This window comes from Triplophysa rosa, linkage group LG20 (genome assembly GCF_024868665.1).
Source record: "Triplophysa rosa linkage group LG20, Trosa_1v2, whole genome shotgun sequence".
NCBI lineage: Eukaryota > Metazoa > Chordata > Actinopteri > Cypriniformes > Nemacheilidae > Triplophysa > Triplophysa rosa.
In genome coordinates this window covers 687,209-702,306 of record NC_079909.1, presented here as the reverse complement: position 1 = coordinate 702,306, position 15,098 = coordinate 687,209, and the positions used below count along the sequence as shown (strand labels likewise).

Below are 15,098 nucleotides of genomic sequence, written 5' to 3'. Positions count from 1 at the left end.
TGGAATCATCTTCAGCAGAATTGTGACAGCAGAAATAAACGCGACAACAGCCAGTCAGTCGTGCTGCTCCATTTCTAAATGCACTTGACAAAGAAAACTCAACACAAGGAGGAAAACATGAGTGGAAGCAGCAATGAAAGTGAAACTAACCTCGAGTTGTCATCGAAAAATGGAAAAATTGTTGACAAAAATTGTAGCACGAATTCCGTTATATGGAAGTGGTCTGGCTATTTGAAAAAGCGACGAGCGTGACTGCAAGTGAGTTACCCCTAAACTCATTGCAAATGCAAGCACAATTGGTTTATATGCTACGAATGAATACGCCTTGAATGGATACGAGTCAATTGAGTTGAAATGAGTTGGAATGAACCTTTTGTCGTTCATGGTCTAATATCCTCCATGTTACATTAGTGCATGTTTAATTTAACTCTGTTTTGAAAGTTTATGTTGTTTATCTATTTTTTATATAAATTGTATTTTAAAATATAATTAATGAACCCACTTGTTTCTTTTGGCTTCAGTCATTGTTGGGATACTCTCAAAGCTTGCAGCCAACAATATATCGTTATAAATATAGTTATTGATCAGTGTAGAAAAATTGATTGATTTTACATTTTTGCCATATCGCACAGCCCTAGGGAACAGGCACGATGAATAACACACCCGAGTACCTTTAGGACCTACACAAAATCCTTCAAGATAAGCCAGTTGTTGAGACGGTTGTTAATGTGTGCACCCTGCTCCATGAGGGGAGCTAGGACAGCCTTTTGCGAACTTGGTAAAAACAGGAGAAGATCAAAAGGGAAGAATCATGCAGTGGTATGCGCTCCCCCTCGAAAGGCAAACCTGAGCCTTGGCAGGATCGATACCTGAAAGGTCTGTGGCTGCTGACTGATCTTAATACCGTATACATATCAGCATGTGTATCTGCATCAACATCCTGAATGGCATCCTGAGCAGGGCCTTGTTCAAGATGTACAGATCTGAAATGGGGACAGTGAAGTTCCGGCTGTAGAACCCGCAGGACGGGCTCTATTACGACCTTCACCTGAAGAACGGCAGAATTCTTATCTTGAACTGAGGTAAAGAAAAAGCAAGGAAATGTGGGCGGCGTCTGGCAATCGGGATCATCACTGGGCACTATTGTCGACCGAAAAGGCCCACCTTGTGAGATGGGTACATCGAGAAAGCGCAGTTTGCCTGTGTCCATCGTCTGCACAAGGTTGAGCTAAAGGTGCTGCTCTTGGATCACTAATGTAGACATTGTGCGACCCAGTGTTTGTCCTGCCACTTTCGTCGCACAAAGGATGAGGTCTGTGCCGGTGTGCAGCTTCTACATAAGTCATGGGCCATTCCTACCATTGTATTGCACATTTTTTCAGCTTCTCATGCACCTCGGGGAAGAAAGGCACTGAGGGCTCGTGGCAGTTGGACCCGGTCAGGAAGCCTCCAGAATGGCGTTTGCTTGTTTGAAAAAAATAAAAGCTGCGACTAACTTTTTCATGCCGAAAATCCACTTAAACTCTAAAGAGAGAGAAGTCAAAAGAACAAAAGCTGAATAAATCAAGCAAGCCATCTTAATTTAATACCTGTAGAGACGGGGTGGCAAGGTCCATTCACCAACATTTATTGGCCTTTTGAAATTTGGATCAGTGATTATAGGTTCCCATGGGCAAACACCCCACCCCCTCCCCCCCCCAGTGTCGTCATGACAGTCATTTTCATTTGGAATTTGGGAGAAATGTTGTAACTAGTTTACAGAATGAAGCAATGTGGGTACACATACCGAGAAATAGTAAATTCAGAAAGGAATGGAGTGATCTTTTGGAGTGATCTCTTAGTTTTTTTCATGGCTGTAAATATGAACACTAATTCAGCCTGCAGGGTGATAACAGGACCTGGCTGGACATTATACCACTTATTACACGATTACTTATCACACATAAATATTTTACACAAAATATTGATGAGAAATATTTTTTAATTCATTTGTACCAAATGCAGAACATGTGGCTGACCAATCAGAATCAAGTTTTCCAGAGCACAGTGTTATAATATATATATATATGTATATGTATATATTCTCAGATTACTTTTGGTCCCTTGAAAAAGTGGGCAACTACATATTTAAAGAGCTGTTCAGCCGGTCTGTATGTGATATACTCTAAATAAAGCCGAAAGTTTTAAAGTGTGCACTTTAAGGGAATATTCATTTTATAACTTTAACTTAAAATAACACAAAACGTGCCTCTGTCAAAATAATTATGGACCCAACTGTATTTTACATTTTAGCTTCACCCTGAAAATCAAAGCTAGACCCTGTGTCTCAATCAGCTCTCTAGGTCATATATTGTGCACACGGGTTCAGGCACTGGGTAAGGACCCTAGGTAACTGCTTAACTGAACAACTACTCTTTTTAACAATCTCTCTGACTTTATTTTGAAATACTAGTTAAAGAACATTATGTACATGATTTCTTCTGTTACTTGTCAACGAATAAATGTGGTTACGTAGTAAATCCCTGCAGTGTGTGTTTATTTGTAAAATAAAATAAACCGTTGTCTTTTCAAAAGTTCATGATGTTCATTGAGTCGTCTCGTGTGATTTCTAGTAAGAGAACCGATGCTCCCTGCTTTTTGCGTTGAATTCCGGGATTTTTTTAAGGAAATGAACCTTTTATTGCACTGGAAGCATTTTGCAAATGAGACGGCCCTTAAAATGGCCTGAGCAGTGCCCTGACTACTGAACAAGAGAGCTGATTGAGACACACCCAGAGGAAAAACACGCAATTACATTTTGGATGAAAGGGACAGTTTACCTAAGTATGAGAATTCTCTGATCATTTACTCACATTCAGGACAAACAAATTGATATGGGGATCAAGATGTTGAAGCTGCACATAGCACAAGCATCCATTCCTAAAGTAACACAAATGAGTCCAGTGATCACAATGACTGATTGTCATAGAAAAGTATGTTTGTGTTGGCTTCAGAACTGAATTGGTGCACATTAGGGTTAGGACATGAGGGCGAGTAAATGATGAAGTTCAACAGAGCGATGACATCTGCAGATTGAAAATGGAAATCGACCTGAGCTGCTGTGTTCTTTTATGACAGGACTCATATTCCTTTGCTCTAAAATCTCAAAGCTTTCATTCAAACATTTCTTGCTAAGAGTAAAACGTCCATCAATATGATTCCATCACCAACTGATTCATCTGGTGTTTGTTTGTGTCTGAACGTAACAATCCATGATGCTGCCATTACTGATGCTGTGACTCATCACATTCAGGTGAAGGAAGGAAAGTTATTTGATGAAATGGCCGTCAACATCACAGGTCTGGCCACAAAGGTACGAGTCGGTGTGTGGTTCTCAAAGCATCTGTGATGATCAGATTGACTCGCAGCAGACGCTTTCAGAACTCTCACACTTCTATACATGAATTTGCTTCACTGTTTTCTGTTTCTTTTTGTTTGTGCTGCCGTTGTGATTACGGTGGTGAGTAAAGTCAAGATGCAGAAGTGATATTTCATCATGTAATCAGTTACAGTAATACACGGTGGCTGCTGCTAATCTCAATGTGCGCAGTAAGTAAAGTGGCTGTCTGTATTTTTTGGATCAGGTTCAGGGTGCCGGTGCGAAGGGCTGGAATGATGTGACGTCATTCTTCAGTGGAAAACCAGATGCCGCCGATGATGATGGGTGAATACATACATTCATATTCTGCTTTGCTCCTGTTGAGCATCATTCATCAGAGCCGCTGTAAAGAAAACACCACAACCTTTCATTGTCTGTAACGGCTTGCCGGTACTCATTGGGTTCTCATGTTTTTCACCTCCTCCTGTCCTGTACAAAACTTCCCCAATGACATGTTTCACTCCAACATTCCTGTAGTTCAGCCTCCACGACCTCTTCTCTGTACCTGCTGCATTAGATTTTTAATGCTAGCGATTTAACAGAAATGTTTTTTGGTTGTTGTCGTAGTTCTGCATATCAGGAAGGTTATCAGAGCAAAGATTCCTGCATTAGTCAGGACGGCGGTGGTCGTAAGCAGGATTTCTGGGAGACTTTCGGCAGTAACTCTGCTCTCAGCAGTGCCTCTGTGCAGAAGAACAGTAGTGCAGACGGCTGGGAGAGCTGGGACAACGACTGGGACAAGAGCACCAAGAATCCCTCCAAACCTGCTGAAGAGACCTGGGATAACAGCGGCTGGTAGATGAACAACACGCCCGCCCTGTAATGCTCGTGTAACTCTTGTGAAGTGTGTTTGTTGTGTCTCTGGACGTCGTCTTCAGTGTGCTCAGAGTTTGACTGGATCTTCACCTGCTTATCCTGTTGAGTTTATAAACATGTTTTTGATGGAAACCCATTCATTTATTAACACTGTTCACACTATACCAGCAGTCGTTCGTAAGCATGAGGTATTTTTGTCGTTTTTATTTTTATATCTGTTTTGTGAAATTCTGTGGGTTTTTTTTCTTTTGGTGGGCTTATTTTGTTTCTGTCATAGTCCTTCCCCTCATAAAGACATGATTTAAATCAAGAACAAAGCATGGAAAGCCTGTGAGCTCATGTGGCACAGAGTAGTTAGTTTTTTATTCCCTATGTAACAATACTCTTGGGTTGTTTGCTGTATTTTTATTGTAAAATACACCCTTGATGGGCTTAGTCTCTTTATGATATTTAATATTGGCATTATTACATACCATGGACATGCTCTGTGTCCCAGATGTGTATTATTTGTTGAGACATCTGGACGTACTGACTGTACCATCTTCTGTGGTGAAGCCAGAACACAACACGTGGATGAGTGACACCTTCTTCTGATAAATGCTATAATAAAGTCTATTCAATGACACTTGACTCTGGCATGTGATTATTCTATCAGTTATGAGAGCTTGAAGCATGTTTGTGTGTTAGAAATAAGAGTAGGATGATATTCTAGTGCAGGGATCTCCGACCTGGATTAGCTGCTTCAGCCGTGTTTGATTGGGGTTGTAGCTGCAGACTACACGCTAGATGCCGAATGGAAAAATCCTTTCGAGACATCTGCATCATTGTGCTTTTTGGGACATGACTGAATGACTGTGTTCCAGATGAAGAGGTCAGCCTGGACAACTTTACCATCATTAGAGCGGACCGAACGAGGAACTCCGGTAAGGAGAGGGGGTTGTGTTTTCATTAAAAAGGTCATATGACAAGGCTAAAACGAATATTATGGTTTGTTTTAGATGTAATGTAATGTGTATACAGGATTTAAGGTTGAAAAATGCTGTATTTTCCACACACCGTGCATGTTTGTATCTCCTCTTTGCCCTGCCTCTCTGAAATTCGCTGATTTTATACAAAGCTCATCACTCTGAAAAGCGAGGTGTGCTATGATTGGCCAGTTAACCAGTGCGTAGTGATTGGTCGAATACTGCAAGCGTGTGATGGAAATGTAACGCCTCTTACCATATTTGGAATATCAGGTTCGCACGCAATTCTCCTGACAGGTGATCAGATGTCATCGGTACTTCCTTATATCAATTCAAGCCCGAATCTGATACGGAAAATGAAGATGATCAAGCCGATACATCAACTTTGCCAGCGCGACTTGAGCACGATGTAAAGCAGGGGTCCCCAAACTTTTTTCTGCAAGGGCCACATAATTTTCCATGTCTTTAATAGGGGGCCAGGTTGGTTTGTAACAGAAAATTACATGGGCTGGAGTGACTACTAGTATTATTGTGGAGATTTAATTATGATTTTAAATGTATTTATTATGCCTCCTAATGCTAGAATAGTTTATTTTATGCACCGTACAGACAATACTTTTCAAGAGACATATAGCCTATTAAAAGAGCATTGTTATTACTATCATAATGACATTTTTTCATATTCAGTGCTATTCAAAATTAAAACATTTACTTATGCATATTAATTAGTGTGATCTGTGGGCTTGCTTCTGGCTAGTGAGAAGTCCAATGTCAGGTTCCATTCCTGTCACAGCCAGTCTCAAAGACTGATGCAAATGTTCATCAGTGAGTCTTGATCTCATTGGTGTTTTCATCAGTTTCATGCATGAAAAGGTTTGCTCACAAATATACGTGCTGCCAAAAAGTGTGGACATCTTTATTGCTTGCCTTTTGATGTTTGGGTATGTCTCGTTGGGAAGGGAAGCATAGGATTCAATGAGACCGTTGGGCTTAAATGCGTCTTTCAGAACATCACAGTTCTGTAACTCAGCCAACTCGAACTGATAAGAAGGTGGGGCTTTTTCAATGTCGGCAGCAAAGGGGTTCTGGAAAAGGCGGATTTCTTTAGCGTGAACATGTATCTCACGGAATCGCACGTCAAACTCCGCCTTCAGCATTTCCAGCGCTTCCACAGACTTTTCAGCTGGGAATGGAGCCACTGGTTTCTCAGCTGAGAGACTTTTGGTAACGGGGAGATGAGTGAAGTCTTGCTTTTGCACTTGTCCCACAAGCAGTGCTATTTTCACCTCAAATGCTTTTATGTGGGAATACATGTCACATATTAGTTTCCCCTTGCCTTGGAGATGCAAGTTGAGGCTGTTCAACATTTCTGTCACATCTGTTAAAAAGGCGAGGTCCCATTTCCATTCTGCGTCGATCAGTTCTGGGACAGTTTTGCCCTTCATCAGAAGAAAGGTGTTGATTTCAGGTAGCAGCTCATAAAAACGCCTCAAAACTCTGCCCCGGCTTAACCATTGGACTTCAGTGTGGTAAAGCACATCTCTGTGAGCAGGCTCTAGCTCGGCGAGAAAGGCTTGGAACTGCTGGTGTTTAAGTCCGTTTGCGCTGATGAAGTTTATGCATGACACCACCACCTTCATGACTGATTCCCACTTCAGAACTTTGCAGCAGAGTGCTTGCTGGTGAATCAGGCAGTGGACTTGTAACGGTGGGGTTAGACCTCTTTCCTCCATTTCTTTATTCATTCGTCCTATAAGCCTCCTCGATGCGCCAACCATACTAGGAACCCCGTCAGTAGTGATGCTGGCCAGCTTAGACCAGTCTAGTCCCAGCTCTCCCATCGTTTGGCACACTTTACCAAAAATATCCTGCTCTGTCGTAGTGCCTTTTAGACTTTGTAGGGCTGCTAGCTCCTCTGACACTTCAAAGTTTGAATTAACTCCACGAAGAAATATTAGCAGCTGTGCTGTGTCCTGCACGTCATTGCTCTCATCCAGTGCTAATGCAAAAAATTCAAATTCTTTCACTTTCTCCTGCAGCTGGGCATATACATTATCCCCCATTTCTTCAATTCGTCTGGTGACTGTACTTGCGGACAGACTCACCGCATTTAAGACATCTTTCTTATCGGGACACACCTCCTCCGCAACAGCATTAATAAATTTCTTGACGAACTCGCCGTCACTGAATGGCCTACCGCACGAACGGATGACTGGTTCAGCTGGGTTTTGCGTACACATGTATTCTGCTGAGCTGATAGTACACTTTTTAGCTTCAACACTTTGTCTGCTCTCATTTGGCCTTGCAAGCTAGCATACTTTTCTCTGTGGCGGGTTTCATAGTGTCGGCACAGATTGTATTCTTTGAACACAGGCACTGTTTCTTGACAGATGAGACAAACAGCCACTTCTTTGCACTGAACAAAAAAATAATCACTTGTCCACTTTTGGTTAAATACCCTGCATTCTGAATCAACCTTTCTCTTTCCCAACCGCTTGGCCATTTTGTCGTCTCTTTGAATTTTTCCGCTGGTTCGCGCGTCAACTGTTCGATCGCGATGGTACATTATGTTGAACGTACCATTCTGTTGGTAGGTGAATTTAACAAATAATTAGGCTATGTTAATAACAAAGGCAAATTTTAGTCTGAAAGCCAATATTTATTATCAAATATAGACATGATATGTGAAGTGAAACGTATATTTAAAATAGAATTTTCTAAATGTCTTTGGCATTGTTCAGAGGGCCGTTCCAAATGGGCGGGCCGTAGTTTGGGGACCCCTTATGTAAAGGATTGGTAAGGTTTTATTAAAAAAATATGATGTTAAATAGTTAAAAACTATAGCTAACTGTTTTACCTTTTATATACGATGTTATAAAGACTATAAACAAACAACCATATACATCATACAGAGTTTGTGTGAGATAACATAATTAACATAATTAATATCGCGAGCGCTTTGGCCATTCTTGATCAACCAGTGTTACGCCACATCTCGACACGACTCAACAAAGACAATAAACCCCATTATAAACACGACAGTGTTTGTTGCCTCTAGTTGGAACATAATTACTGATTATTAGGACTTATGTTGTCTTTTTTCACGTTGCGCGTGTCTGCATTTGCAGATCACAATCACACGACAAACTCAACTCGCGTTAGTCCGTAACAAAGTCTTTTACAATGAAAATATACTTACAGGTTGCGAATCTGAAGCGCCCCACTTTTTAACCAAAGCTTTCGTGCACAGCCGGTCTTAATCTCTCTCCCAGGTTCGTGAAGCAATCGTAGGAGAAATGCGCTGCACAAACTTGAACATTCTTGTGTTCAATTTGTGTTCAACATTGATTGTACTTTTTTGGAACAGTGTTGTAAATAAAATGTAACCATTCGTTTTTAGTTGTCTCATCTTTTGAAAGTGTGAAGTGTGAAAGTGACCTATTAGTCAGATATGGTGACCCATACCCGAAATGTGACCTGCATTTAACCCATCCAGAGAATAGTGACCATACGCACAGCAAGTGGTGAACACACGTACACCCGGAGCAGTGGGCAGCTATCACTGCAGCGCCCGGGGAGCAAGTAGGGGTAAGGTGCCTTGCTCAGGGTACCTCAGTCGTTACCTGCCGGCAACCTTCTGGTCACGAGTCCGACTCTCTAACCATTAGGTGGCAAATAAAGAGTCTTTCTTTTCGCAACGAAACACACAGCGTCTCCGCGACATGACATGACAGGGTGCCCTTTTCTAAAGAAGTCGGAAGCGATTGGTTCTCAAGGACGAACCCCATCTGTCGGCTCAACACAACGTCTCGTTCCCTCCATCAGGGAACTGAGGTTACATCCGTAACCAAGACGTTTTTATTTGTGACTGAGACTTGGCTCTGTTGATAATAGTAGTGCTTTCTACTATCAGGACTAGTCAGGACTGCTGAGAAAATTATTGGTGCCCCCTGCCTAACCTCCAAAATCTTTACACCTCCAGAAAGAGAAAAGGGGCTAAGAAAATAATTTTGGACCCCACTCACCCCCTCTTCCAACTGTTGGCATCTGGCCGGCGCTACAGAGCACTGACCACCAGAACAGCCAGACACAAGAACAGTTTTTTCCCGCAGGCTATACTCAGCCTGAACAATTAAAAGCTCTTACTACCCACTGCCCATCACATTGCACACTTGCACATAGCATCTGGAAACTGTACATTGTAAGAAACAATAGGTTAAACCTGTAAATAACACATCTGTACACTCTTTTACTTTTCACTCTTATATTTTTTCCCTTTTTGTATACAATGCATTATTGTTTTTATTTAATTTCTAATTTTTTTCTATCTTAATGTATATTTGCACTATGTTTACACCATGTGTACACTTTCTTCTGCACTAAGCTCCTGTCGCCAAGTCAAATTCCTTGTGTATGTAAACCTACTTGGCAATAAAGCAAAAAAAATCCTTTTGATTCTTATTCTCTGAACTTACCCCTCCAAGTTATACGTTTTAAATTCTCCCCGTTTGTCTGGTCGGGACGGAGGACTGGCATCTGTTTTTATAAACAAATTTTGTTGCTGAATAATAGAAACGGACAATTTCACAAGCTTTGAAGTTCAATTTTTTTCATTGGATCTGATAAACTCTTTGGTGGTGGCAGTGGTTTATCATACACCAAAAACAAATTAGAACTTTATTGCTGAGTTCTCTGAATTTTTAGGCGGTATTACCTCTAAATTCGTTAGAATCTTAATTGTTGGGGACTTTAATATTCATGTTCGTTGTGACTCCACTGGCTTAGCTAAAGAATTTCTCATTGATGCTTGTGATTTTTGCCAGTGAGTGAAAGAACCATAACATGCTCATGGCCATATTTTAAATCTGGTGTTAACACATAGCTTTTCTACACTGACCAAAATTATAAACGCAACACTTTTGTTTTTGTCCCCATTTTTCATGAGCTGAACTCAAAGATCTAAGACTTTTTCTATGTACACAAAAGACCTATTTCTCTTAAATATTGTTCACAAATCTGTCTAAATCTGTGTTAGTGAGCATGTCTCCTTTGCCGAGATAATCCATCCACCTCACAGGTGTGGCATATCAAGATGCTGATTAGACAGCATGATTATTGCACAGGTGTGCCTTAGGCTGGCCACAATAAAAGGCCACTCTAAAATGTGCAGTTTTACTGTATTGGGGGGTCCGGGGGGTCCGAAAACCAGTCAGTATCTGGTGTGACCACCATTTGCCTCACGCAGTGCAACATATCTCCTTCGCATAGAGTTGATCAGGTTGTTGATTGTGGCCTGTGGAATGTTGGTTCACTCCTCTTCAATGGCTGTGCGAGTTGCTGGATATTGGCAGGAACTGGAACACGCTGTTGTATACGCCGATCCAGAGCATCCCAAACATGCTCTCTGGGTGACATGTCCGGTGAATATGCTGGCCATGCAAAAACCGTGTAGGCAGGAGTCCCGTCCACGAGACGAGGGGGAGGGGGGTGGGGTGATTGCTGGCCGGGTTCAAGTAGGAAACAATGGCAGCTTTAACCCTGGACACATGGAAGACAGGGTGAACTCGACCAAGGTTAGGTGGAAGTTTGAGCCGAACGGCCACCGGATTGACCACCTTGGTGATACGGTACGGCCAAATGAACCTGGGTGCCAGCTTGCGAGAAGGCGCCCTGAGAGGCAGGTCCTGGGTGGAGAGCCATACTCGTTGACCACACACATAGGCAGGGGGAGAAACACAGTGGCGATCGGCCGCTACCTTGGTCCTTTGCACGGTTCAGGCCAAAACCTTTCTAGCTCTCGTCCAGGTGCGGAGGCACCGTTGGACGAACGCCAGAGCAGAGGGAACCGCAGCGTCGAGCTCCTGCGAGGGAAACAGAGGTGGTTGATAACCCAAAGAACATACAAAAGGGGACATACCCGAGGAAGACACCGGGAGAAAGTTGTGGGCGTACTCCACCCACGAGAGTTGTTGGCTCCAGGAACTGGGATTGTGTGACGTCAGACAGCGGAGTCTCCGACCGTGATCCTGGTTGGCTCGCTCACATTGCCCATTGGTCTGCGGTTGAAAACCTGAAGACAAACTCGCAGTGGCCCCGATTTGTCTACAGAATTCTTTCCAAAACCGGGAGGTGAACTGTGGACCCCTATCGGACACGACGTCGACTGGCAACCCATGGAGTCGGAAGACGTGGTCCACCTACAGTTGTGACATCTCCCGGGTGGAGGGGAGCTTGGGCAGGGGAATGAAATGGATGGCATTAGAAAAGCGGTCCACCACCGTAAGGACGGCGGTGTTCCCTCTAGAGGGAGAAAGGCATGTAACAAAATCTACGGCGATGTGAGACCAGGGCCGAGAGGGGATAGGGAGAGGGCAGAGCAGACCTGCCGGTGGGCGATGAGAGTGCTTATTTTGAGCACAGACAGGGCAAGCCAACACAAACTGTCTGACATCGTTGACCAGAGAGGGCCACCAAAACCACTGGCGTACAGATGCCAGAGTTCCCTTAATCCCTGGATGGCCGACAAACCTGGATGAGTAGGACCACTGAAGGACATCAGGGCGCAGCGCAACCGGCACGCATAGCCTGCCCGCCAGACACTTTCTTGGCACTTGCACCCCTCGACCGGCCTCCACCACTCGCTGCTCGAGATCCCAGGTAAGAGCCCCGACCACAATTTCCTTGGGGAGAATGGCCTCGGCCGAAAGCTCCTTCCCGGGAGTCTCGAACAGATGAGAAAGCGCATCGGGCTTAGTGTTTTTAGAGCCGGGCCGGTACGAGATGGTGAAGTTAAACCGGCCAAAGAAAAGTGCCCAACGGGCTTGGCGCGAACTCAGCCTCTTGGCCGAACGGACATATTCCAGATTCTTATGATCCGTCCAGACCAAGAAGGGCTGCACTGACCCTTCCAACCAGTGACGCCACTCCCCCAAGGCCAGACGAACCCCCAGCAACTCTCGATTACCGATGTCGTTGTTCCGTTCAGCAGGGCTGAGGCGATGAGAGTAAAAGGCGCAAGGATGCACCTTCTCATCATGGCTGGAATGCTGAGACAAAACCGCGCCAATCCCGACATCAGAGGCATCGACCTCAACAATAAACTACCGCTCCGGATCGGGAAAACAAAGCACAGGCGCAGAGACAAAGCAAGACTTGAGATTCTCAAAGGCTACCTGTGCATTGGAATTCCACCTGAACGGGACCTGGGAGGAGGTCAATGCCGTGAGCGGTGCGGCCACTTGGCTGAAACCCCGGATAAATTGCCGATAAAAATTGGCGAAACCCAGGAACTGCTGTATGGCAACACGAGAGTCAGGAACGGGCCACTCGGCGACGGCTTTGATCTTAGCGTGGTCCGGTTCAATGCCTCTAGGAGAGACGATATGGCCAAGTAACGAAACCGTATCGGCGTGGAATTCGCACTTCTCCGCCTTGACAAAGAGTTGATTCTCGAGAAGACGCTGGAGAACCTCCCGAACATGCTGGGCGTGTTCCTGGAGAGAGAAGGAAAAAATAAGTATGTCATCCAGGTACACAAAGAGAAAGTGATCGAGCATGTCTCCCAACACGTCGTTAACAAGGCCCTGGAAGACGGCAGGAGCATTGGTCAATCCAAACGGAAGCACCCCGCAGGAGTATTAAATGCCGTCTTCCACTTGTCCCCTTCACGGATGCGGACCAGGTGATAGGCATTGCGTAGGTCTAGCTTAGTAATGACCCGGGCTCCCTGTAAAAGTTCAAAGGCAGAAGACATGAGTGGCAAGGGGTATTTATTCTTAACCGTTATCTCATTCAAACCTCGATAATCAATACAGGGATGCAGGGAGCCATCCTTCTTCTGCACGAAGAAGATTCCCGCACCGACCGGTGAGGAGGAACGACGGATGAGTCCAGCTTGTAAGGATTCTCGAATGTATTTCTCCATGGCCTCTCTTTCAGGACGGGAAAGGGAGTAAAGACATCCCTTAGACGGAGAAGTGTCCAGAAGAAGGTCTATGGCACAGTCGTAGGGGTGATGCGGAGGCAGGGAGGTGGCTCGTGTCTTGCAGAACACCGACAGAAGATAGTGGTATTCCTCCGGGACCCCAGCAACATCAACGGCTTCAACCTGAAACATTGGAGACACTGAAACAGGAGACGGGGCAGGACCAAGACAAGACTTGTGACAATGAGGGCTCCAAGCTAAAATAGAATTGTTAGCCCAATCAATGTGAGGATTATTCTGTGACAACCACGGATGCCCTAATATGATAGGAGTATTGGGGGAATCGAGGATGTACAGCTTTAGTCTCTCACAATGATTCCCAGATAAAAAAAGACTTACATGGTGAGTGACGTGAGTGATAGTGCAGAAGGTGGATCCCACCAGCGTCGAGACTGAGATGGGTCGTTGGAGGGTAGTGACTGGAATACCCCACTTGCGAGCAAACGTGATACTAATACGTTGTGGCCTAATGGTTAGAGAGTCGGACTCATGACCAGAAGGTTGCCGGTTCGATTCCCAGGGCCGGCGGGTAACAACTGAGGTGCCCTTGAGCAAGGCACCTTACCCCTACTTGCTCCCCGGGCGCTGCAGTGATAGCTGCCCACTGCTCCGGGGGTACGTGTGTTCACTACTCTCTGGATGGGTTAAATGCAGAGGTCACATTTCGTTGCCTTGTACCTTCGTACATGTGCAATGACAATAAATTGAATCTAAATCTAAAATCTAAGGAAATTTCCCTCAGCCCCAGAGTCGATGAGTGCCTCGCCGGAGAAGGAAGAACCTCTGCAGGCTAGACGAAAGTGAATCTGGGTACAGGAACTCGGGGGGGGTCGAAGAGATGACGCCCACCCGTACGCTCCGATCTATGGGTGAGCGCGAGCTTTTAAAGGACACTGAAGAACAATGTTGTCCGGTTTGCCGCAGTAAAAGCATAATCCAAGTTCTACTCGTTGTTGCTTTTGTTGAGGTGTGAGACGGGAGCGACCCAGTTGCATGGGTTCGGCAGCGGGAGCCTGACTGGCCAGAGGAACTGGGGGACTAGTACCGGCATTGGTGTCTCGGGTTTGCCACGGAGGTGGAGAGCGGCGTCTTTGGCGGCGGCGGTTAAGCCGAACCTCCACACGGAGGCAGAGATCCGTAAGAGCCTCGCGGTCCTGAGGGAGATCAAGAGGGGCAATTTCGTCTGCAAAAGCATTGCTGAGACCTTCCAGAAATCGAGCCTGTAGTGCCCCCTCATTCCAATTACAAGCTGCAGCTAACGTCTGGAAACATATGGAATAATCAGTTATTGAATCTCGGCCCTGGGTAAGACGAGAAAGTTCTGCCGCCTGGTCTCCTCGGGCCGAACGGTCAAACAACCTTGTCATCTCGGTGCGGAAGTGTTCGAACGAGCGGCAGCACGGCGCCTGGGCTTCCCAGACCGCCACGCCCCATTCTCGAGCACGTCCGTCAAGCAGTGTTACGACGAACGCGAGTTGCGCCTTCGCAGTAGAATACTGGCGAGGTTGGAGAGCGAACACCATGGCGCATTGGGCAAGGAACGGCCGACAGGCCTGCGGATCTCCGCTATACAGGGGAGGGCTATTGGCATGTGGTTCTGGCTCCAGATGAAGGCTACGGGCCGACGGACCAGGTCCATGCTCTGCCGCCTCGCGTCGGAGGTCGCCGACGATGGAGAGAAGCTCCTCAATTTGGGAGCTGAGTGCCTCGACTTCGTGGGCCGAACTGGTCACCCAACATAGCACCTGGTGACCCAACATAGCACCCTACTGTTGCAGAGTGGAACGAAGAGGGTTTATTCACTCTGAGTCCTCCATTGGGTCAGTCCGTTCTGTCAGGCATACCAAGAGACGGAGGCTCAAATGCAGAGAAATAACAAGACTTTATTGCAACACCAAAAAATCTGATCACACAG

The 15,098-nt window shown here is 45.3% G+C and overlaps 1 protein-coding gene across 8 annotated transcripts in view; it reads left to right on the top strand.

The window, feature by feature from the left end:
* The window catches only part of arfgap1 (ADP-ribosylation factor GTPase activating protein 1), a 58,276-nt gene extending 53,419 nt beyond the window's left edge, over positions 1-4,857 (top strand). For 4 of the 8 annotated variants that reach the window (XM_057362848.1, XM_057362846.1, XM_057362852.1 and 1 more), the window contains 3 exons: positions 3,293-3,352; positions 3,624-3,703; positions 3,986-4,857. In XM_057362848.1, coding sequence (XP_057218831.1) covers positions 3,293-3,352; positions 3,624-3,703; positions 3,986-4,217 — 372 coding nt within the window. In that variant the 3' untranslated portion in view covers positions 4,218-4,857. The remainder of the gene's footprint in view (positions 1-3,292; positions 3,353-3,623; positions 3,704-3,985) is intronic. The other 4 variants (XM_057362853.1, XM_057362850.1, XM_057362847.1 and 1 more) reach the window with 3 other exon arrangements.
* Positions 4,858-15,098: the final 10,241 nt, after the last annotated feature.